Below are 26315 nucleotides of genomic sequence, written 5' to 3' on the forward strand. Positions count from 1 at the left end.
TTCTTTCAAGTTTGTGGCATCAGTTTGTTTCAGCATGTACACTATATTGCCAAAAGTTTTTACTTGTCTGGCTTCACACACATATGAACTTGAGTGACTCCCATTCTTAATCCATAGGGTTTCATATGATGTTGGCCCACTCTTTGCAGCTATAACAACTTCAACTCTTCTGGGAAGGCTTTCCACAAGGTTTAGGAGTTTGTTTATGGGAATTTTTGACCATTCCTCCAGAAGCACATTTCTGAGGTCAGACACTGATGTTGGACTGGCTCGCAGTCTCTGCTCTAATTCATCCCAAAGGTGTTCTATCGGGTTGAGGTCAGCTTTGTGCACTGGTGCGCAGTCATGTTGGAACAGGAAGGGGCCATCCCCAAACTGTTCCCACAAAGTTGGGAGCATGAAATTGTCCAAAATCTCTTGGTATGCTGAAGCATTAAGAGTTCCTTTCACTGGAACTAAGGGGCCGAGCCCGACTCCTGAAAAACACCCCCACACCATAATCCCCCCTCCACCAAACTTTACACTTGGCACAACGCAGTCAGACAGGTACCGTTCTCCTGGCAACCGCCAAACCCAGACTCGTCCATCGGATTGCCAGACGGAGAAGCATGATTTGTCACTCCAGAGAACTCGTCTCCACTGTTCTAGAGTCCAGTGGCGGTGTGCTTTACACCACTGCATCCGATGCTTTGCATTGCGTTTGGTGATGTAAGGCTTGGATGCAGCTGCCCGGCCATGGAAACCCGTTCCATGAAGCTCTACACACTGTTCTTGAGCTAATCTGAAGGCCACATGAAGTTTGGAGGTCTGTAGCGATTAACTCTGCAGAAAGTTGGCGACCTCTGCGCACTATGTGCCTCAGCATCTGCTGACCCGCTCTGTCATTTTACGTGGTACCACTTTGTGGCCGAGTTGCTGTCGTTCCCAGTCGCTTCCACTTTGTTATAATACCACTGACAGTTACTGTGGAATATTTAGTAGCGAGGAAATTTCACGACTGGACTTGTTGCACAGGTGGCATCACGGTACCACGCTGGAATTCACTGAGCTCCTGAGAGCGACCCATTCTTTCACTAATGTTTGTAGAAGCAGTCTGCATACCTAGGTGCTTGGTTTTATACACCTGTGGCCATGGAAGTGATTGGAACACCTGAATTCGATTATTTGGATGGGTGAGTGAATACTTTTGGCAATATAGTGTATGCGTCCTTGTGTGCAGGGCAGGGTCTATGAAAGCCTGGTTCGACTAGTGTTAGATCTGGTCTGTAGGAACTCCAGTGGCCTGCACAGAGTCCTGACCTCTGTTCTGTTTTGGATGTTGATTGTGAGCCAGTTTGTTTCATTCAACATTCAACACCAGAGCCAGATCTCACAAATGCTGTTCTAACTGACAGGCAGTTATACTGGAAATGCCGAATGGGTGGTGTGTCGGGTGCGGTTGTGTCTGTAACACGATTATGTTGTATGTTTGGCAGCTGGTGCATGTTTGGAATGAGATGCCCATCAAGCTCATGGTCAGGTGTCCACATACTTTAGTCATATCGAGTTTCTAATAGTAATGGATGTTTTCCATTTTGTATTAGAGCAATATGCTAAGTGCACCCGATCAGGCTGTAAATCCGTCGTAGTTTGAAGAATTTGAATGGAATTGAATTTATGAGTGATTCTTCGTATAAATGATGTATTTTACATTACAGATGTGCATTGATCATGCGTCTTCATTGTTTTGCACGGTGCCATGGGCCACAGTGAAAAAAAGTGAAAAGATCCATCATATTCCTGGTCTTAACCTCCAAACAGCTGTACACGACCCCCTCCTGACTAACCTGGCTCATCCTGAACCAGTCTGTTAAGATGAATAGATCAACACTGCTTTGTTATACTGTGTTAGATTATTTAGGAATGATTTAGAAAGAGCCTCTAATTCTCAAATGAATCAGACACCACTAAAGTCTAATTAGGTACAAAACAAGCACAGGCTAAAACCCTACAGCACATGTTAATCAGTAAACAATGTGTAATATGATGCAATTTTTTCTATTTATTTTTGCCCACATTGTCTTCGGCTCTGATTGTGGACAGGAAGCAATTTTGTTAGTGATGTGTGGGAGCAGGTGGTTCCTACAGTATGGTGTTATCAAGGGCTGCTCAAATAACCAGCTGTTTTATTGTGCATCTTTACAAAGAGCCAACTTCATTAAGATGCCAGTCCCAAAGCGGGTAGCCTGTTCTTCTCACCTGCATTAATCCTATAAGCTGTATCAGAAACGGGGCTGCAGGATTACAACCTTTATCTACACATTTTGGTGTGTGTGTAAGGTTGTCACATCCTGTTATATATAGTCATCTATTCTGTGTGCACAGGCATACACCGATCAGCCATAACATTAAAACCACCTCCTTGTTTCTACACTCACTGTCCATTTTATCAGCTCCACTTACCATATAGAAGCACTTTCACCCTGTTCTTCAATAGTCAGGACTCTTCCAGGACCACTATAGAGCAGGTATTATTTGGGTGGTGGATCATTCTCAGCACTGCAGGGACACTGACATGGTGGTGGTGTGTTAGTGTGTGTTGTGCTGGTATGAGTGGATCAGACACAGCAGCGCTGCTGGAGTTTTTAAATACCGTGTCCACTCACTGTCCACTCTATTAGACACTCCTACCTAGTTGGTCCACCTTGTAGATGTAAAGTCAGAGACGATCACTCATCTATTGCTGCTGTTTGAGCTGGTCATCTTCTAGACCTTCATCAGTGGTCACAGGACGCTGCCCACGGGGCACTGTTGCCTGGATATATTTTTGGCTGGTGGACTATTCTCAGTCCAGCAGTGACGGTGAGGTGTTTAAAAAACTCCAGCAGCGCTGGTGTGTCTGATCCACTCATACCAGCACAACACACACTAACACACCACCACCATGTCAGTGTCACTGCAGTGCTGAGAATCATCCACCACCCAAATAATACCTGCTCTGTGGTGGTCCTGGGAGAGTCCTGATCATTGAAGAACAGGGTGAAAGGGGGCTGACAAAGCATGCAGAGAAACAGATGGACTACAGTCAGTAATTGTAGAACTACAAAGTGCTTCTATGTGATAAGTGGAGCTGATAAAATGTTATAGCTGGTCGATGTAAGGCACGTTTCTAATAGCACGCTTTGCATAAGAAGCCGATCACAAAGTCTTGTGTTGTGATGTAAAGCATTCAGTTTAATAAAGTTTAATTTTAGTTCTAGGTTTTCAAAACCAAAATCATTTTATTTCATTTTCATCAACCGCTATCCTGATCAGGGTCACGGCAGGTCCACAATGCAGGAATACTCTGAACAGGACGCCAATCCGTTGCATGGCTTCGGCCATGTGGACACCCCAGCGTCCGACAGCACCACTAAGAATCGAACCCACATCTCTGCAGTGGTGGGCTACCATAATAGACCGCCGTGCCCCCCGAACACCCACCCGCAAGCATTATTGAATTAATATTCCACACGGTACCACCCGTCAATCTCCTGGTTGAAACTGAGCAGACATGGCAGATCTGTTCACGTCTCGTCGTTTGTCATTGTTTTGCTCTCTTTGGTGAAGCAGGAATTTTAGACGGCAGCCGTAATGTGTATCAAATAAAGCTGACATAAAAAACACACTTTCCTCCTGCTCTCAGCATGTGGTTTAAAGCTGCTTTTAAAATGTCAATAACTGTGCACTTGTTTTCTGTGGTGGGGAATTTGGATTTCATGTAGTACCACTGTAATTAAACTTTAATCTAACTGATCTTGGACCCAGTTTAGCTCATCCAATGAAAAAACGATTATTATTACCCAAACTTCGTGCACAAACTTCACTATTTAATGCTTCTCTTGAGTGTTGCCTTGGTCTGATGTAATTGCCCACCACTGCTGAGATCTTGAACTCTCGAGTTTGAATCTTATAGTGCTTTTCCACCAAAAGAACCCTGGTTCTTGAACCGGTTCTGTTCTGGTTTCTTCAAACCTTGGTGTTTTGTAGAGAACTGACGTGCATTTCCACCAGTTTTTGAGAACCAATCATGCGTCATCATCGGTGGGCGTTACACAATGTGAGTAAAGAGTAGTAACATGATGGCGGAGCGTGTAGATTTGTCTGGAACCTCTTTTTTTCAGTGGAAACACGCGGAATCAGTTCCAAATTAAGTTCGCGAACCAGAACGGGCTCCAGGGGAAATCGACCTGGCTGGGTGTCTAAGTGTGGGTCTTGGTCGACTGGATTCCTCTTTGCAGCTGTAAATTCATCCACATATAAATAGGGCTAGTTTGAGTACACCCACTGAGTACATGGAACAGTAAGAGGTCTGCCTTTGGGTCACGTCATCAGAAAACCAAAACTGTCACTTGGATAGTCATATGTAATGTAGGTACCACCTAAAAGCTGGACATTGTCATTGCCAGAAGTCCTTGGTCTAAAATTGGTACCTTTTGCCATTGCTGATCAAATGGACAAAGACAAAAGCAGGAACGCGTCCTCTTGGGTACTGTCAAACTAGCCTTATTTAAATGAACGCCATATTCAGTCATAATCACTGATAAAAAATTGGAAGGCTTTGTCAGAAGGGCAATTGAGATTTTAGAACTTTTTACACCATCAAATTATTACTTTAATTTTCTGCATTTTTATTATTTATTGTTTTTATTTTGTATCCAGCATAAAAAATAATAAACTTTTGTTGTGATTATTCATCACTGAAACAGAACACGCACACACATACATTCACCTATAGGCCAATTCAGTGTCTCTAATTCACCTGACTGCATGTTTTTGGACTGTCGGAGGAAACCCACGCAGACACGGGGAGAACATGCAAACTCCACACAGAAAGGACCCGGACCACCCCGTCTGGGGATCAAACCCAGGACCTTCTTGCTGTGAGGCGACAGTGCTACCCACCGAGCCACCATGAAACAGAACAGTTGCAGAAATCCTCGAAATCTCGAGACTTATGGCTTCAGCTGTACTCGACATGACGTTCACTTTACGCACCTCGAATTCCGTTCTGAGTAAGACGTTAACTTTCTCTGTCTTTATTTCCTTTCCTCTAGCCGACAGAAGACAACTCCATCCTGCTCTCCTCTCCGAAGATGCTGCTTCCCTCATGCAGTGATTTGGCGGCCGGGACTCCGCTGTCCATGCACCACCAGCTCCAGCTTCTACAGCAACAGCTCAACCAGCAGCAACAGCAAACCCAAGTGGCTGTAGCTCAGGTAAGAGACACACAAACGCTTCATTATTGTATAAAGAGTGTTATTTTTATGTATTACTTAATGATCTTTAATTAGATTATCACTGAATGACATGAAGGTTCACTGCAGATACTGTCTATAGTCTTTGTTATTTTACATTCTGCACGTTCAGTTTGTTATATGTAGGGCCCTACTAAATATATGAAAAAAGGGGGTTTATGTAACCGAGTTAAAAACATTAAAACCACCTCCTTGTTTCTACACTCACTGTCCATTTTATCAGCTCCATTTACCATGTAGAAGCACTTTGTAATTCTACAATTACTGACTGTAGTCCATCTGTTTTTGTTGCTTTGTTACCCCCTTTCATGCTGTTCTTCAATGGTCAAGACCCCCACAGGACCACTACAGGTGGTCCTACAGTGACACTGACATGGTGGTGGTGTGTTAGTGTGTGTTGTGCTGGTATGAGTGGATCAGACACAGCAATGCTGATGGAGTTTTTAAACACCTCACTGTCACTGCTGGACTGAGAATCGTCCACCAACCAAAAATATCCAGCCAACAGCACCCAGTGGGCAGCGTCCTGTGACCACTGATGAAGGTCTAGAAGATGACCAACTCAAACAGCATAAATAGATGAGCGATCGTCAACAAGATCTACAAGATGGACCAACTAGGTAGGAGTGTCTAATAGAGTGGACAGTGAGTGAGTGGACACGGTATTTAAAAACTCCAGCAGTGCTGCTGTGTCTGATCCACTCATACCAGCACCACACACACTAACACACCACCACCATGTCAGTGTCACTGCAGTGCTGAGAATGATCCACCACCTAAATAATACCTGCTCTGTGGTGGTCCTATAATCTTAATTATATGGCATCAGATCAAATGACCGAAGTATGAACAGACCTGACCATTAACTTAAACCATCGACCTTTCCATTACTAGTCCAGTACCTCAACCGCTAGGCTACAACTGCCCTAAGATTTTGGAGTGTATGTTTGTGTTTTTGCCAGTTTTGTCAGAAAGAATTTTAAGAGGTCAGGCATTGATGTGAGATAAGGAGGCTTAACTCACAGTCAGTATTCCACTTAATCCCAAAAGTGTTTAATGAGGTTGATGTCAGGGCTTTGTGCACCTGACTTGAGTTATTTCACAGTAAACTTGTCCAACCATGTCACTATGAACCTTGCTTTGTGCACAGGGGTGCAGTCATGCTGTAACAACATTTAATGCGTACAATTTAACTATACACTTGATTTTATTTACCACATAGAAATAGGTGTGACCCGGGCGCCCAGGTGGCGCAGCGGGATATTCCGCTAACACACCAGCGCCGAGATTCTGAACTCCTCGGTTCGAAACTCGGCATTGCCACCGGTCGGCTGGGCGCCATCTAGCGAGCATAATTGGCAGTGCCTGCATCAGACATGATTCTGCTAGGGCGGGCTGACCGGACTTTGTGGGTGGAAGGGACCTTGATTAGCAGATAGAGAGGCACCTGTGCAGAATGCATGGGTGGAAAAGGGTTCAGCTGGGGGCTGCGCGTGAGTCGGAGAAGGCGTGGGCAGCAAAATACCCAGCTCGACTGTAATCAGGGATCCCCAGCAGCGGAGGACAAATTGACTACACTAAACGTGGAGAAAATGCATAAATTAAATAGAACAAAAAGAAAAGAAAAAAGAAATAGGTGTGACCCAAAACTCAAAACCCGAACTCAATAACTGGCAGAAGTTTTCACTTACTTCAGGTCATATAGAGTTCTTGTGTTCCTTTGGCTTGGATATTTGTTCTTTTGATCTAAATCCGAGGCTTCCTGTAAGCAGTGTGGAATTCTGGGTGTTTTATTGAAGTAAGTCCAAGTATGTTGTTTATTCAGCACAGAGAGACTTACGGTTCTAATTTTACCACCGAGCTCCCCTGAAAACTTGCTTCAATCCCTGCAGTCCCACTAATCTGTTTACTTCTCTCCCTCCCTCAGTCAGTCAGACCCTCAGCTCCTCTGGCTCAGGTTTTAACTCAAACACAAGAACTGATCCCAGACTGTCAGCGACAGAAAAACAAAAGCTCCTTTTGTTGTTCCTTCAGACTGAATAGTGAGGTGCAGAAGATAAAAGCGTGTCTTGACTGAATAAGCCCTGATATCTTGTTCATAAAGTACCAGGGATGTACTGAGAGATCTATTTTTATAGATATATCCTGCTGTTACTTTTTTCTTTCCTCATTCGCTTGCTCAGTGTGCTGTCTGCTAAATCAAGCTGATATTTTATAATCCAATTACACTGAACTGATTCTTTTCAGCCACTGGCACAAACTGAATGTGCTTTGATAGCAGAGTGGAGTTTCTTTTTATAGAATACAAAGAGAATGATGGTTATGATTTATACAATTCATAACCAATTCCGATTTTATCTAATGTTTTTTTTTATCATTTCTACTCAGGTAGTTGTAGCCTAGCGGTTAGAGTACTGAACGAGTAAGTTGAAGACAGACAAGATCAATGTGGCCGGAAGCTTTGTGTGTACAGTAGACCCTTGAGTTCTGAACAGTTTACCATACGAACATTTTGGCTTACGAACGATCTTTTTCAACTTAACGTACAAACAAATTTCGGATTATGAACTGAAATTCGCGAAACATGTGACGTCACGAACAAGTTGACTCTGAGCGTCTCTGTCTCTCTCTCTCTCTCTCTATATATATATATATACAGTATATATATATATATATATATATATATATATATACAGGGGTTGGACAATTAAACTGAAACACCTGTCATTTTAGTGTGGGAGGTTTCATGGCTAAATTGGACCAGTCTGGTGGCCAATCTTCATTAATTGCACATTGCACCAGTAAGAGCAGAGTGTGAAGGTTCAATTAGCAGGGTAAGAGCACAGTTTTGCTCAAAATATTGCAATGCACACAACATTATGGGTGACATACCAGAGTTCAAAAGAGGACAAATTGTTGGTGCACGTCTTGCTGGCGCATCTGTGACCAAGACAGCAAGTCTTTGTGATGTATCAAGAGCCACGGTATCCAGGGTAATGTCAGCATACCACCAAGAAGGACAAACCACATCCAACAGGATTAACTGTGGACGCAAGAGGAAGCTGTCTGAAAGGGATGTTCGGGTGCTAACCCGGATTGTATCCAAAAAACATAAAACCACGGCTGCCCAAATCACGGCAGAATTAAACGTGCATCTCAACTCTCCTGTTTCCACCAGAACTGTCCGTCGGGAGCTCCACAGGGTCAATATACACGGCCGGGCTGCTATAGCCAAACCTTTGGTCACTCGTGCCAATGCCAAATGTCGGTTTCAATGGTGCAAGGAGCGCAAATCTTGGGCTGTGGACAATGTGAAGCATGTATTGTTCTCTGATGAGTCCACCTTTACTGTTTTCCCCACATCCGGGAGAGTTACGGTGTGGAGAAGCCCCAAAGAAGCGTACCACCCAGACTGTTGCATGCCCAGAGTGAAGCATGGGGGTGGATCAGTGATGGTTTGGGCTGCCATATCATGGCATTCCCTTGGCCCAATACTTGTGCTAGATGGGCGCGTCACTGCCAAGGACTACCGAACCATTCTGGAGGACCATGTGCATCCAATGGTTCAAACATTGTATCCTGAAGGCGGTGCCGTGTATCAGGATGACAATGCACCAATACACACAGCAAGACTGGTGAAAGATTGGTTTGATGAACATGAAAGTGAAGTTGAACATCTCCCATGGCCTGCACAGTCACCAGATCTAAATACTATTGAGCCACTTTGGGGTGTTTTGGAGAAGCGAGTCAGGAAACGTTTTCCTCCACCAGCATCACGTAGTGACCTGGCCACTATCCTGCAAGAAGAATGGCTTAAAATCCCTCTGACCACTGTGCAGGACTTGTATATGTCATTTCCAAGACGAATTGACGCTGTATTGGCCGCAAAAGGAGGCCCTACACCATACTAATAAATTATTGTGGTCTAAAACCAGGTGTTTCAGTTTCATTGTCCAACCCCTGTATATATATATATATATATATATATATATATATACAGTGAGCGAACATTTGGACAGCGGACGGTGTTTTTCCAGTGTTTTCTTTATATTTTGTAAAATTCTATATTAAAATGTCCCCAGAGAAGGTGAAGAAAAAGCGTTTTTTGTTGTTATATAATTACTCCCGCCAGTAGTTGTCACTGTGTATCAGACAGAGGGGACATTGAGTAAGAGAGAAGAAGGAAGTTATTCTTTCGTGAAATTACACCTACAAAATACAATGCTATTAAAATAAAGAAGGAAATAATAATAATAATAATAATAGTAGTATTAATAATAATTTAAGGGCAAATATACATGTATTTATAACAAAAAAGACCATTTAAGACATTAGAAAGGTTAGGTAAGGGGGGGTTTGGGAGGTCTGGCACGGATTAATTCTATTTACATTATTTCTTATGGGAAAAATAGGTTTAACTAACGAATATTTTGACTTAAGAACAGCCCTTCGGAACCAATTAAATTCGTAAGCCAAGGGTCTACTGTAGGGTCAACTGTAGGGCAGTTGTAGCCTAGTGGTTAAGGTACTGGACTAGTCATCCAAGGTTGCTGTTTCAAGCCCCACCACTGCCAGGTTGTCACTGTTGGGCCCTTGAGCAAGGCCCTTAACCCTCAATTGCTTAGACAATATACTGTCACAGTACTGTAAGTCGCTTTGGATAAAAGCATCTGCTGAATGCCGAAAATGTAAATGTAAATATTCCATACCTCATCAACTTTAAACCAATCAAATCCACTATAATTATAGCAAAAAAAAAACATGAATTAAACATTAAAACAGTATAAGAGAGGAACAATTAGGCAAGTATATTAAGTTTGCACTGTCAAGAACTGTGTTTATCTTGGTCTCAATTGTCTTCCAGGTTGTTGTTAATTCCTTCATCCCTTTATCCATCCAATAAAAACGATATGCCCATCCACAAAGCAGAGATGTTCACGAGTCACAAAATACGAGTCCGAGTCACGAGTCTTTAGGCTAGAGTCCAAGTCAAGTCACGAGTCTTTAGGCTAGAGTCTCAGTCAAGTCACGAGTCTTTAGGCTAGAGTCTCAGTCAAGTCACGAGTCTTTAGGCTAGAGTCTCAGTCAAGTCATGAGTCTTTAGGCTAGAGTCCAAGTCAAGTCACGAGTCTTTACGAGTCTGCCCTGCGATCGGCTGGTGCCTCTTCCAGGGTGTTACTGTGTGCCTTGCGCCCATTGAAAAGCTGGGATAGGCTCCAGCACACACACACACACATACACACACCGCGACCCTAATTGGATAAGCGGTTAAGAAAGTAAGACAGCTGGTCAGAGGATCATTTGTGAGGCTGAGCACTGATTATGGGTAAAAAAAATATATATATGCTTTGCAATTAACGTTCCAGTTGATCCACACCAGACTCTTCAAACTGTGTGTTTATGGAACTCACTTTGCAGAAAAGCAAGAAAGAGACTTCCCCAAACTGTTGTCACAAAGATAAAAAGCTCAGTATATTTTCTATAATTGATTACAAACACCTGTTAGTAATGGCTGTAGCTAAAGCACCTGAACTTAACAGTTAGAAGGTGTGTCTACATACTTTTGGCCATGCAGTGTGTTTGCTTTCTCAGGTCAGGTTCCTTATTTAATCCTGAAGTTACTACTCCTGCAGCAGTGTGAAGGTTAAGGGTTTTCTTGAAGTAAGCCCTGGCATCTTGTTAACGAAGCACAGCGAGACCAAGGGTTCATCCTACCACTGATCACAAATTTCAAAAACCTTACTGATCCTTGTCCTTACTTGCTTCCTCACCTCTTTACATCCTCCCTCACTTCCTCCCTCCCTTACTTCCTCTCTCGTTCAGTTCAGCTCTGTACTAATCCAGCCATGAGAACTAATCTTGTACTGCCCATGGCAAAAACATCTAAGGTTTCGGGTGGTGCAGTAACTGGATTTTTTAAAAGTCAGCGGCAGAGAAGCTAAGTGCTTTGGCGTTTGGTGTTGTCAATTTAACCGTAATAAGCAGGTGGATTTTAATGCTAAAAATACTTTTCTGCATCAGGAGAACCTGCCATTGTTGGACAAGGTTAAATTCCACTCTATTAGATATAATTCAGAAGAATGTGAGGTTGTAATCATGTGATCTGTTCATGAGCTGAAACACAAAAAGAGTTCACATTATACATCGATCAGCCATAACATTAAAACCACCTCCTTGTTTCTACACTCACTGTCCATTTTATCAGCTCCACTTACTATATAGAACCTACATACTTTTTAACCTGCTTTCACCCTGTTCTTCAATGGTCAGGACCCTCACACGACCACCACAGAGCAGGTATTATTTAGGTGGTGGATCATTCTCAGCACTGCAGTGACACTGGCATGGTGGTGGTGTGTTAGTGTGTGTTGTGCTGGTATGAGTGGATCAGACACAGCAGCGCTGCTGAAGTTTTTAAATACCGTGTCCACTCACTGTCCACTCTATTAGACACTCCTACCTAGTTGGTCCACCTTGTAGATGTAAAGTCAGAGACGATTGCTCATCTATTGCTGCTCTTTGAGTTGGTCATCTTCTAATTTAGACCTTCAACAGTGTTCACAGGACGCTGCCCATGGAGCGATGCTGGCTGGATGTTTTTGGTTGGTGGACTGTTCTCAGTCCAGCAGTGACAGTGAGGTGTTTAAAAACTCCATCAGCATTGCTGTGTCTGATCCACTCATACCAGCACAACACACACTAACACACCACCACCATGTCAGTGTCACTGCAGTGCTGAGAATGATCCACCAGCTAAATAATACCTGCTCTGTGGTGGTCCTGTGGGGGTCCTGACCATTGAAGAACAGCATGAAAGGGGGCTAACAAAGCATGTAGGGAAACAGATGGACTACAGTCAGTAATTGTAGAACTACAAAGTGCTTCTATATGGTAAGTGGAGCTGATAAAATGGACAGTGAGTGTAGAAACAAGTAGCTCGTTCTTGTTACTGATGGTAGAACTCCACCTCGTGCACCATTAAACATGATCGTCCAAGCACTCATCCCAGTTCAGCAGCGCAAAAGAGCTGAAGTTCCTCCCATTAACTGATCTGTTACTGCCCAGGTTTGTGTTTAAGTTTGGATGCCCTGGTTTAGTCCATGTATGCTAATATATGCAAATTTCTTATCCATCCACCCAAAAGCTTTGAAAATCTCCTCACATGGCAGCATGACACTTTTCTTTATTGTTGATATTTTTTGTGCACTTGCTTCTCTCATCACATTGAGCTCAGGCCCATCCTGGGACACCAGCTTCCACTAATGAAGAAAAGTGACTTTGAAGTTTGCGATCAAAGCAGCACAAGGTTGCCAATCACTGCTTTTTTTCTCCAGCTGTGTCGCAGTGGATTTTATCCATGAGAAAAACAAAAACATTTGGAATTTTGTAGATGTAAGTGTACAGAAATGGATCTGCTCTAGACTGGAACAGTTAGTTAGGGTTAGCCGCACTCGTGGTTCTAATGCTTGGCTGTGTTCCTCAGCACCCTTGACTTAATGGCAGTAACGATGCATGCGTGTGGTTTCTTTATTATGTTGCCCGGCAAGGTGACATTTCACGAGCAGCTCGTAATTTAACTTTCCAAGGGAAGTTAATGGTTAATCGATAACCGATGAAGAAGTATTGTTCAGTTAATGCTGGGGGTCACCCTTACCCACACTGTGTACATACAAACAGCACTAACTGAGTTCTAACCCATACAGGACAACATTTTTAATGCTTTTGTAGTATTTAAATAATAAATGATGGAACTATTACACATTAAAATTACAGTATAGGAACATCTAACAAATCTAGTGAATCAGCCATAACATTAAAACCACCTCCTTGTTTCTACACTCACTGTCCATTTTATCAGCTCCACTTACTATATAGAAGCACTTTGCAGTCCATCGCTTTCTCTACATGCTTTGTTAGCCCCCTTTCACCCTGTTCTTCAATGGTCAGGACCCCCACAGGACCACCACAGAGCAGGTATTATTTAGGTGGTGGATCATTCTCAGCACTGCAGTGACACTGACATGTGGTGGTGTGTTAGTGTGTGTCGTGCTGGTATGAGTGGATCAGACACAGCAGTGCTGCTGGAGTTTTTAAATACTGTGTCCACTCACTGTCCACTCTATTAGACACACAACTACCTAGTTGGTCCACCTTGTAGATGTAAAGTCAGAGACAATCACTCATCTATTGCTGCTGTTTGAGTTGGTCATCTTCTAGACCTTCATCAGTGGTCACAGGACGCTGCCCATTGGGCTGGATATTTTTGGTTGGTGGACTATTCTCAGTCCAGCAGTGACAGTGAGAACACCAGCAGCACTGCTGTGTCAGATCCACTCATGCCAGCACAACACACACTAACACACCACCACCATGTCAGTGTCACTGCAGTGCTGAGAATGATCCACCACCCAAATAATACCTGCTCTGTGGTGGTCCTGTGGGGGTCCCGACCATTGAAGAACAGCATGAAAGGGGGCTAACAAGGCAGGCAGAGAAACAGATGGACTACAGTCAGTAATTGTGCTTCTATATGATAAGTGGAGCTGATAAAATGGACAGTGAGTGTAGAAACAAGGAGGTGGTTTTAATGTTACGGCTGAATGGTGTATATTAAAATTTGACATTAGTAGAGAATATTCTTAACCAAACGTTTTCCTTTAATTCAACATTTAGATAATCTAACACAATCCACTGACAGTCACGCAGCCAGTGAAGCAAATCCTGTTTAATACCTGCACTCATTCAGCATCACTTTACATTCTCTTCATTCTCCTCAACTGCACAATAAATAAAAGAGTATTTCTTATAGATTCAGATCTACAAGCTTTAATACATAATTCTGTATCTATTAGATAATTTATTTTTATGCTGTTTAATTCTTTGTAGTGATTTATTGTGTAGCTTGTTTCATGCTGTGGTTCAGACACTTTGGGTAAATAAGATAATAAATGTTTCATTGAATATTTTTACTGTTATTATTTAAGCTAAATAGCTTATGCTTATAGGATAGGATTGTATTGATATTTAGAAAAAAGCAAGATCAAAAAAGATCATTAAATTACACTCATAAATTGAATAATAGAATAAATGGAAGCTACAATATACAGCACAGCTACCTTATGCCAAGTTCACACTACACAACTTTCCAAGTGGTCAGGTCGCTGTACAGTTCACACTACAAAACTTGGATCACTGATCGGTGATAGGGGGTCACACACTACACCATCTATCACCAACTGGAATCGCAGGCGAGCTTCTCTGGTCTCCCAAACTACATTTTGTCATAAAAACAAATGCGAGAAGTGATGAGGCATGTCAACAAGTAGTGAGGGATCAAAGTTTGTGCGCTGATGTGCAGCGTCAAATGAATCTGAGTGGATTTGGCTACGTGAACAGCATGGATTGTTCTATAGTGAGTTGGAGGTTAATAAATATTTTTTCAATACAACATTGGTGTTTTGTTTTGTAGAGACTGTAAGGTCAGAAATACTGTAAGTATAACCTAGTGGTAACCTAGTGGGTTGAGCTTTGGGCTATCAACCGGAAGATTGGCGGTTTAAATCCAGGCTCTGCTATGCAGCCACTGTTGGGTCCTTGAGCAAGGCCCTGCTCCAGGGGTGCCGTACGATGGCTGACCCTGCGCTCTGACCCTAGTTTCCAAACAAACTGGGATATGCGAAGAAAGAATTTCATTGTACTGTACACATGCATATGTATATATGACAAATAAAGTATATCTTCATCTTCTCTTTTACAACTCCTTCCCTGCGTTTCCTCTCACCCCGTATCTTGCGTTTTCTCTGGCTGTTCGACACCGCACTCATTGCCAGTCGTCCGACTTATATCCCAGATATCTAGCATGCTAGATATTTATCTTTAGTCGCCGAGCGTTTGGTCGTCGTGTTTTAGCCTAGAGCCTTTATTAAGAGCCGTAATTATAACATAATCTAACCAGAATTGCAATACGCAGCAAGTGCAGGATGTACAGTATCTATGATATACATTATTTACAGGATATGGGCAGTGGTATGAACAAGATATAGATAGATATACAGGTAAATATATTATTGAATGTACTATAAACATGGTATACAGATGGGAGTGCTATAGACATAATATACAAGTTAAGGTGCTGTGAACATAATAGACAGATGCATACGGTATAGGTGGAAATTATGAAATCATGAGATATGATGTATGTACAAATAAGATATATGTAATGCAGAAAAAGGTTTGTAGTGCAATCTTTATCAGGAGGAGAGATGTTGGGGGTTAACAGGGGACAGAGTTCAGTAGGGAGACAGCTCTGGGGAAAAAGCTGTTTAAAAGGACTAAAGTTTGTATGAACTGCTAAAGCACTGGTATTAAACAGGGCATCACTTCATTGGCTGCATGTGTACCAGTGCATTGTTCGCAGTAATTTGCCTAAATGTTATGTAAACAGTAATGACGACCTGTAATTTACCCTTTTAATGTCAGAGTGTTATTAAGAGTCCGACCAAACTGTGCGCTGTACAGCAAACTTGTTATGTTGACAAATGGTGTTAGTAAAAGGTCATAGAATGATGCAGTTTGGGTGAAATAACCACGCTGTTATTAGGTATAACAGATTGTGCTGTCCAACCCCTACACAAAGCAACAACAACAAAGCCTACCATGGTGCAGCTTAATCTATTTAAACATTTGCTTGTGGTTTTAATGTGTGTGATGTTAATATTACACAACACAGGTTTTTTATGGTGAACTAATTTGGTTTGGGCAGCAAGGTGGCACAACAAGTAGTGTGGGTGCTGCAGGCACACTTTATACAGAGGTCCAGTTTGGTCATTTCTGCATTTAAGATAGTGAAACAATAGCAGCATGAACTTTGAGTCAGACTTTATCTATTGTGTGTTGGTATTCATTGTAGAGCATTTTATCATGAGATCATGCACACATACACTGATCAGCCATAACATAAAAACCACCTCCTTGTTTCTACACTCACTGTCCATTTTATCAGCTCCACTTACCATATAGAAGCACTTTGTAGTTCTACAATTACTGACTGTAGTCCATCTGTTTCTCTACATGCTTTGTTAGCCCCCTTTCATGCTGTTCTTCAATGGTCAGGACCCCCACAGAGCAGGTATTATTTGGGTGGTGGATCATTCTCAGCACTGCAGTGATACTGACATGGTGGTGGTGTGTTAGTGTGTGTTGAGCTGGTATGAGTGGATCAGACACAGCAGCGTCCTGTGGGCAGCATCCTGTGACCACTGATGAAGGTCTAGAAGATGACCAACTCAAACAGCAGCAATAGATGAGTGATCGTCTCTGACTTTACATCTACAAGGTGGACCAACTGGTTTGGAGTGTCTAATAGAGTGGACAGTGAGTGGACACGGTATTTAAAAACTCCAGCAGCGCTGCTGTGTCTGAACACACCACCACCATGTCAGTGTCACTGCAGTGCTAAGAATGATCCACCACCTAAATAATACCTGCTCTGTGAGATTCCTGACCATTGAAGAACAGGGTGAAAGCAGGCTAAAAAACTATGTAGAGACGGACTACAGTCAGTAATTGTAGAACTACAAAGTGCTTCTATATGGTAAGTGGAGCTGATAAAATGGACACCGAGTGTAAAAACAAGGAAGTAATTTTAATGTTATGGCTAATCAGTGTATTTGAGCAAGATACACTAAACTAAACTTTGCTCTCTGCCCTCCTGTCCTGATACCTGGAGTTGATCTGAGGAACGTATTGTTCCTGAAGCTACGCATCGCGTGCATGTTCTCTTCGCTATATCATAAATCTCCAGAACCATGTGCGTTACGATTAAGACCTTCCTGTCCCTTTAAAAGCTCACTGACTTTCTGACAGTGCTTGAAATTGCTCAATAAAGTTAATAAATTCAGCTGGCTATCACCATGCCCCATAAGCAGGACACCGGAAGGACACGGCGCCGCTATATAATCAATTAGGAAAGCTAACTAGGTGTTTGTCTTTACTGGTTTCTTATACAGAAACCCTTTATACCATGATGATTGGCAGAATGCCAGGTGAGCCCTATATATACAGTGTATCACAAAAGTGAGTACACCCCTCACATTTCTGCAAATATTTCATTATATCTTTTCATGGGACAACACTATAGACATGAAACTTGGATATAACTTAGAGTAGTCAGTGTACAACTTGTATAGCAGTGTAGATTTACTGTCTTCTGAAAATAACTCAACACACAGCCATTAATGTCTAAATAGCTGGCAACATAAGTGAGTACACCCCACAGTGAACATGTCCAAATTGTGCCCAAATGTGTCGTTGTCCCTCCCTGGTGTCATGTGTCAAGGTCCCAGGTGTAAATGGGGAGCAGGGCTGTTAAATTTGGTGTTTTGGGTACAATTCTCTCATACTGGCCACTGGATATTCAACATGGCACCTCATGGCAAAGAACTCTCTGAGGATGTAAGAAATAGAATTGTTGCTCTCCACAAAGATGGCCTGGGCTATAAGAAGATTGCTAACACCCTGAAACTGAGCTACAGCATGGTGGCCAAGGTCATACAGCGGTTTTCCAGGACAGGTTCCACTCGGAACAGGCTTCGCCAGGGTCGACCAAAGAAGTTGAGTCCACGTGTTCGGCGTCATATCCAGAGGTTGGCTTTAGAAAATAGACACATGAGTGCTGCCAGCATTGCTGCAGAGGTTGAAGACGTGGGAGATCAGCCTGTCAGTGCTCAGACCGTACGCCGCACACTGCATCAACTCGGTCTGCATGGTCGTCATCCCAGAAGGAAGCTGACGCACAAGAAAGCCCGCAAACAGTTTGCTGAAGACAAGCAGTCCAAGAACATGGATTACTGGAATGCCCTGTGGTCTGACGAGATCAAGATAAACTTGTTTGGCTCAGATGGTGTCCAGCATGTGTGGCGGCGCCCTGGTGAGAAGTACCAAGACAACTGTATCTTGCCTACAGTCAAGCATGGTGGTGGTAGCATCATGGTCTTGGGCTGCATGAGTGTTGCTGGCACTGGGGAGCTGCAGTTCATTGAGGGAAACATGAATTCCAACATGTACTGTGACATTCTGAAACAGAGCATGATCCCCTCCCTTCGAAAACTGGGCCTCATGGCAGTTTTCCAACAGGATAACGACCCCAAACACAACTTCCAAGATGACAACTGCCTTGCTGAGGAAGCTGAAGGTAAAGGTGATGGACTAAACCCAATTGAGCACCTGTGGCACATCCTCAAGTGGAAGGTGGAGGAGTTCAAGGTGTCTAACATCCACCAGCTCCGTGATGTAATCATGGAGGAGTGGAAGAGGATTCCAGTAGCAACCTGTGCAGCTCTGGTGAATTCCATGCCCAGGAGGGTTAAGGCAGTGCTGGATAATAATGGTGGTCACACAAAATATTGACACTTTGGGCACAATTTGGACATGTTCACTGTGGGGTGTACTCACTTATGCTGCCAGCCATTTAGACATTAATGGCTGTGTGTTGAGTTATTTTCAGAAGACAGTAAATCTACACTGCTATACAAGCTGTACACTGACTACTCTAAGTTATATCCAAGTTTCATGTCTATAGTGTTGTCCCATGAAAAGATATAATGAAATATTTGCAGAAATGTGAGGGGTGTACTCACTTTTGTGATACACTGTATATGTAAAGAGAATTAAGATAAAAACAGGGCTTATATATGGATGGGTGGACATAATAGCCGTGTAAATCCGTCACGGATAATTTATTAGCAAGGGCGTCTGGAGAAGCAAAACGTGGACCTGAACTACAAGTTATTTTCCTCATGAGTGACTCAGTAGGCTCGCCGTATATCCGTCTAGAGCAGACGATTTTCCATCCATCTGCCAGCAGAACTTTCTGTCTGTGAGCATCCACTGCCAGCATGTTTCTATTTAATTTGAAGTACAGAGCTGTGTATCAGAAGTGAACCTTTCCTTTGTAAAATGCTGCTGTTGTTCAGAATCATTCATTCATTTACATTTTTTGCATTTGGCAGATGCTCTTATCCAGAGTGATGTACAGAAGAGCTTCCACAGTAAATATTTCCCTACTGTAGTTTACACCGATCAGACATACAATTAAAACCACCTCCTTGTTTCTACACTCACTGTCCATCAGCTCCACTTACAATATAGAAGCACTTTATAGTTCTACAATTACTGACTGTAGTCCATCTATTTCTCTACATACTTTGTTAGCTCCCTTTCATGCTGTTCTTCAATGGTCAGGACTCCCACAGGACCATTATAGAGCAGGTATTATTTGGGTGGTGGATCATTCTCAGCACTGCAGTGATACTGACATGGTGGTGGTGTGTTAGTGTGTGTTGAGCTGGTATGAGTGGATCAGACACAGCAGCGTCCTGTGGGCAGCGTCCTGTGACCACTGATGAAGGTCTAGAAGATGACCAACTCAAACAGCAGCAATAGATGAGCGATCGTCTCTGACTTTACATCTACAAGGTGGACCAACTGGTTTGGAGTGTCTAATAGAGTGGACAGTGAGTGGACACGGTATTTAAAAACTCCAGCAGCGCTGCTGTGTCTGAACACACCACCACCATGTCAGTGTCACTGCAGTGCTAAGAATGATCCACCACCTAAATAATACCTGCTTTGTGAGATTCCTGACCATTGAAGAACAGGGTGAAAGCAGGCTAAAAAACTATGTAGAGACGGACTACAGTCAGTAATTGTAGAACTACAAAGTGCTTCTATATGGTAAGTGGAGCTGATAAAATGGACACTGAGTGTAAAAACAAGGAAGTAATTATGGCTAATCAGTGTATTTGAGCAAGATACACTAAACTAAACTTTGCTCTCTGCCCTCCTGTCCTGATACCTGGAGTTGATCTGAGGAACGTATTGTTCCTGAAGCTACGCATCGCGTGCATGTTCTCTTCGCTATATCATAAATCTCCAGAACCATGTGCGTTACGATTAAGACCTTCCTGTCCCTGACTTTCTGACAGTGCTTGAAATTGCTCAATAAAGTTAATAAATTCAGCTGGCTATCACCATGCCCCATAAGCAGGACACCGGAAGGACACGGCGCCGCTATATAATCAATTAGGAAAGCTAACTAGGTGTTTGTCTTTACTGGTTTCTTATACAGAAACCCTTTATACCATGATATATTGGCAGAATGCCAGGTGAGCCCTATATATGTAAAGAGAATTAAGATAAAAACAGGGCTTATATATGGATGGGTGGACATAATAGCCGTGTAAATCCGTCACGGATAATTTATTAGCAAGGGCGTCTGGAGAAGCAAAACATGGACCTGAACTACAAGTTATTTTCCTCATGAGTGACTCAGTAGGCTCGCCGTATATCCGTCTAGAGCAGACGATTTTCCATCCATCTGCCAGCAGAACTTTCTGTCTGTGAGCATCCACTGCCAGCATGTTTCTATTTAATTTGAAGTACAGAGCTGTGTATCAGAAGTGAACCTTTCCTTTGTAAAATGCTGCTGTTGTTCAGAATCATTCATTCATTTACATTTTTTGCATTTGGCAGATGCTCTTATCCAGAGTGATGTACAGAAGAGCTTCCACAGTAAATATTTCCCTACTGTAGTTTACACCGATCAGACATACAATTAAAACCACCTCCTTGTTTCTACACTCACTGTCCATCAGCTCCACTTACAATATAGAAGCACTTTATAGTTCTACAATTACTGACTGTAGTCCATCTATTTCTCTACATACTTTGTTAGCCCCCTTTCATGCTGTTCTTCAATAGTCAGGACCCCCACAGGACCATTATAGAGCAGGTATTATTTAGGTGGTGGATCATTCTCAGCACTGCAGTGACACTGACATGGTGGTGGTGTGTTAGTGTGTGTTGTGCTGGTATGAGTGGATCAGACACAGCAGTGCTAATGAAGTTTTTAAACACCTCACTGTCACTGCTGGACTAAGAATAGTCCACCAACCAAAAACTGATGAAGGTCTAGAAGATGACCAACTCAGTCAGCAGCAATAGAGGAGCGATCGTCTCTGACTTTATATCTATAAGGTGGACCAACTATGTAGGAGTGTCTAATAGAGTGGACAGTGAGTGGACACGGTATTTAAAAACTCCAGCAGCGCTGCTGTGTCTGATCCACTCATACCAGCACAATACACACTAACACACCACCACCATGTCAGTGTCACTGCAGTGCTGAGAATGATCCACCACCCAAATAATACCTGTTCTGTAGTGGTCCTGACTGTTGAAGAACAGGGTGAAAGGGGTAGTGTAGTAAGTGTAGAACTACAAAGTGCTTTAATATGGTAAGTGGTTTATATATATATATATATATATAATGTATATATATGATATATATAAAGATCAGGCTCAGGTCAGGGTTGCAGTCGATCAGCTTTCTCTGGAATCAGTTGACACATTGCAGTAACACACCCCGGTGAGTACGCAAATCCATTACGGGGCTTATTTCATATTAGTTACACTGGTTTATTATTAAACAAAACATAAGCACAATGCTAATCATATAAAAGGGTTAAAGTGTTTTTTGTGACTCAGAAACAAAAAAAATATCTGACCCTGAATTACAGACGATCGACATTATTTATAATAAAATAATGTTCAGTGTCAAAAAGAGGATACACTTAAACATCACTCCCTTTTATACATTAAATATTTTATAATAGAAAGCATTGCTTTTAAAAGAAAGTGGTATTGCTGTCTGGATATCTTTTGATCCAAAACTGTGTACCAGGTATCAGCAGCAATAGTAACTGGCTAGAACATGGACAAAACAACTCTGTTCCCTCCTAATGGCACTTAAATTCATCAACACATCAATACAGACTCAACACGACACAAAGCTGAGGTTCACTGACTCAAAGTCGTGCCTACAAGCCCTGGAAGCCTTCACGCTCGACCACCCAGCCATAAATAACATCCTGAAAGAAAATCTCTGACCTCACTAGACTAGGTCTCAGGTCGATGTGGCATCACTGGCAGTGAAACAGCGGATCAGGTAGCAAGAATGACAACAGGGTCGCAGGCAGCCGATGTCAAACCCTGAGTGGCTTCTTACATTCAAATAAATAACAGACAGAATGAAACACACAAATCAGAAACTAGGTGCATGAAATATGTCCCAGCATACAGCATAGGTGTCCAGCCAAAGACATAGCTAGAAAATCAAGTCGCATCAGGCACACCAGACTAACACATTCATACTTGATAAAAGGTTAAGAATCGACATGTTGCGAGACCTGTCTTACCCGCATTACTATTAAACATTTACTCACTGAATGGACTGGATATCTGCAAGACAGGCAGCTGTTATATCTGCCAGAAACACTGTGGGAATCCTAAACTGAGCAAGAACAACAGTCAAACTGAGCAAAAACAACACTCAAACTACTTACAACCATAAAACTAATAAAGCAAATATAAATATAAGATCACATAATGGCACAACTTCTGGAAACAATGAGAACTGTAATTTAACATATCACAAGTAAATCTTTCCTGCCATGAACGTAGCCTATGAAAGGTAATTTATTTAGGCAACCTTGACATTAACCATCAACTCTTTCAATGAACTCATGTTTTTCATCTCTATCAATAAAACTACCATTTATCACTTCTAGAATATCCTTATATATGCCTTAGGGATGTAACGATACACTCTACCCACGATGCGATGTGATTCACCATACTGGGTTCACGTTACGATTTTTTCCAGATTTTTGGAACAAAATTAATTTGAAGACAAATTATGACAAAGTTTCCTTTTATTATTTCTCTTTTAAAAAATAAAATAAAATCTTTTATTTATGTAAATAATGAACATCCCTTTAATTTCTGAGGTTGGTTCTTTTTGTGTAAAAAAAACTGAAATAAAACAAGTCCCACATTAAATAAATAAATGAATAATACAAATAAAGAAAGAATCCTCACATAAATAAATTTGGGTGGAAAGTTCCGAACCTGGCAACCGTGTAGTGACGTCAACCAGGCGAGGTGAATAGCTCCATACATGAAAACCGATTTGAATCGTTACACATGTGAATTCATGTCTTGTGGTGCATCGTTGCATCCCTTATATGCCTTGGAATTTTGTTGCTGGCAAAGAGTTTACTGGATGGCATAAAAGACTGAGAATTGGATTTTAGGAAGTCAAAGTGAACCTCTTACCTGAAGCCTACATAACAAAACTGAAGTTTTTATACTGTATAAGAGGCGGCACGGTGGCTCAGTGGGTAGCACTGTCGCCTCACAGCAAGAAGGTCCTGGGTCCGATCCCCGGGTGGAGCGGTCTGGGTCCTTTCTGTGTGGAGTTTGCATGTTCTCCCCATGTCTGCGTGGGTCCCTTCCGGGTTTCCTCCCACAGTCCAAAGACGTGCAAGTGTTGTGAATTGGAGATACTAAATAGTCCATGACTGTGTTTGGCATTAAACTTGTGAAGTGATCATGAATGTAACCACAGTGTAAAACATGACATTAAAATCCTAATAAACAAGCATTACTGTATAAGAAGAACCAATTTATTGCAAAAGACAATTATGCTTGAAAGAGTTGAAGGTAAGAGAGGAAGAGGACAGTCAGCAAGAATATGGATGGATACAACTAGAGGAACACTGTGCGAGGCTTCTTAAGCCTCATGACATTATAATAATGATCTTCCGCTTCTAGCCCAAGCAGAAGTAGAAATAAAAATGTATTCACAGATGGGAAAACTCCCTCAGAGGGCAAATAAATTTTGCTGATCATTGTGCTGTATAGATGGTATATAATGGAAAATGCAGAAGGCTGTAATATGCAAATGAGCTTTTTTAATATCACTAAATGATTTATGGGCAGCTGAATTTCTTTGTGTGGTGCTTTGTGGGTAATGTGATGAATTGCAACATCTTTAAGAGAGAGAGGTGGATGGTTTTGGAGGAAAGGAAAATCGGTCACAAACAGTGACCAGTCAAGAATTAAACCCAGGTCCTCAGGATCCACTTTACTAGGCCTGCCATCATGTCGCTCAAATGGGGAAATGCATTATATTTTTTGCTTTATTTTGCTTAGTATGCATTATTTCTATAATTATTATTTATTTTGCATTATTTATATATATATATATATACAGTGTATCACGAAAGTGAGTACACCCCTCACATTTCTGCAAATATTTCATTATATCTTTTCATGGGACAACACTATAGACATGAAACTTGGATATAACTTAGAGTAGTCAGTGTACAGCTTGTATAGCAGTGTAGATTTACTGTCTTCTGAAAATAACTCAACACACAGCCATTAATGTCTAAATAGCTGGCAACATAAGTGAGTACACCCCACAGTGAACATGTCCAAATTGTGCCCAAATGTGTCGTTGTCCCTCCCTGGTGTCATGTGTCAAGGTCCCAGGTGTACATGGGGAGCAGGGCTGTTATATTTGGTGTTTTGGGTACAATTCTCTCATACTGGCCACTGGATATTCAACATGGCACCTCATGGCAAAGAACTCTCTGAGGATGTGAGAAATAGAATTGTTGCTCTCCACAAAGATGGCCTGGGCTATAAGAAGATTGCTAACACCCTGAAACTGAGCTACAGCATGGTGCCCAAGGTCATACAGCGGTTTTCCAGGACAGGTTCCACTCGGAACAGGCTTCGCCAGGGTTGACCAAAGAAGTTGAGTCCACGTGTTCGGCGTCATATCCAGAGGTTGGCTTTAAAAAATAGACACATGAGTGCTGCCAGCATTGCTACAGAGGTTGAAGACGTGGGAGGTCGGCCTGTCAGTGCTCAGACCATACACCGCACACTGCATCAACTCGGTCTGCATGGTCGTCATCCCAGAAGGAAGCTGACGCACAAGAAAGCCCGCAAACAGTTTGCTGAAGACAAGCAGTCCAAGAACATGGATTACTGGAATGCCCTGTGGTCTGACGAGACCAAGATAAACTTGTTTGGCTCAGATGGTGTCCAGCATGTGTGGTGGCGCCCTGGTGAGAAGTACCAAGACAACTGTACCTTGTCTACAGTCAAGCATGGTGGTGGTAGCATCATGGTCTTGGGCTGCATGAGTGTTGCTGGCACTGGGGAGCTGCAGTTCATTGAGGGAAACATGAATTCCAACATGTACTGTGACATTCTGAAACAGAGCATGATCCCCTCCCTTCGAAAACTGGGCCTCATGGCAGTTTTCCAACAGGATAACGACCCCAAACACAACCTCCAAGATGACAACTGCCTTGCTGAGAATGCTGAAGGTAAAGGTGATGGACTAAACCCAATTGAGCACCTGTGGGGCGCATCCTCAAGTGGAAGGTGGAGGAGTTCAAGGTGTCTAACATCCACCAGCTCCGTGATGTCATCATGGAGGAGTGGAAGAGGATTCCAGTAGCAACCTGTGCAGCTCTGGTGAATTCCATGCCCATGAGGGTTAAGGCAGTGATAATAATGGTGGTCACACAAAATATTGACACTTTGGGCACAATTTGGACATGTTCACTGTGGGGTGTACTCACTTATGTTGCCAGCCATTTAGACATTAATGGCTGTGTGTTGAGTTATTTTCAGAAGACAGTAAATCTACACTGCTATACAAGTTGTACACTGACTACTCTAAGTTATATCCAAGTTTCATGTCTATAGTGTCGTCCCATGAAAAGATATAATAAAATATTTGCAGAAATGTGAGGGGTGTACTCACTTTTGTGATACACTGTATATATATATGGATATTTTTGTTTGGTGGACTATTCCCAGGCCAGCAGTGACAGTGAGGAGTTCAGAATCTCGACGCTGGTGTGCTTGCGGAATATCCCACTGCACCACCTTTAATAAAACCATCTGCTAAATGCAGAAAATGTAAATCCAAATGTGAATACTGACATCAGAACTGTGGATGTCAAGCACATTTACTTTGCTTCCTTTGTTGTTCATGATTTCTTTTTATTCACTTTACATACTTTTCGTATTCGGTTTCATCAAAAGTTTGAAGAAAAAAAACAGCCTGTCCCTTTATATTTGATCACCCCAGTTGATGGTTTGAAATATCTAATA

General features: G+C 42.3%; 1 protein-coding gene across 2 annotated transcripts in view; it reads left to right on the forward strand.

Annotated features, from left to right (window-relative positions):
* Positions 1-26315, forward strand: part of nos1apa (nitric oxide synthase 1 (neuronal) adaptor protein a) — a 165949-nt gene that overhangs the window by 106501 nt on the left and 33133 nt on the right. For both annotated transcript variants that reach the window (XM_062997073.1, XM_062997074.1), the window contains exon 8: positions 5076-5237. In XM_062997073.1, coding sequence (XP_062853143.1) covers positions 5076-5237 — 162 coding nt within the window. The remainder of the gene's footprint in view (positions 1-5075; positions 5238-26315) is intronic.

This window comes from Trichomycterus rosablanca, chromosome 6 (assembly GCF_030014385.1).
Source record: "Trichomycterus rosablanca isolate fTriRos1 chromosome 6, fTriRos1.hap1, whole genome shotgun sequence".
Taxonomy (NCBI): Eukaryota; Metazoa; Chordata; class Actinopteri; order Siluriformes; family Trichomycteridae; genus Trichomycterus; species Trichomycterus rosablanca.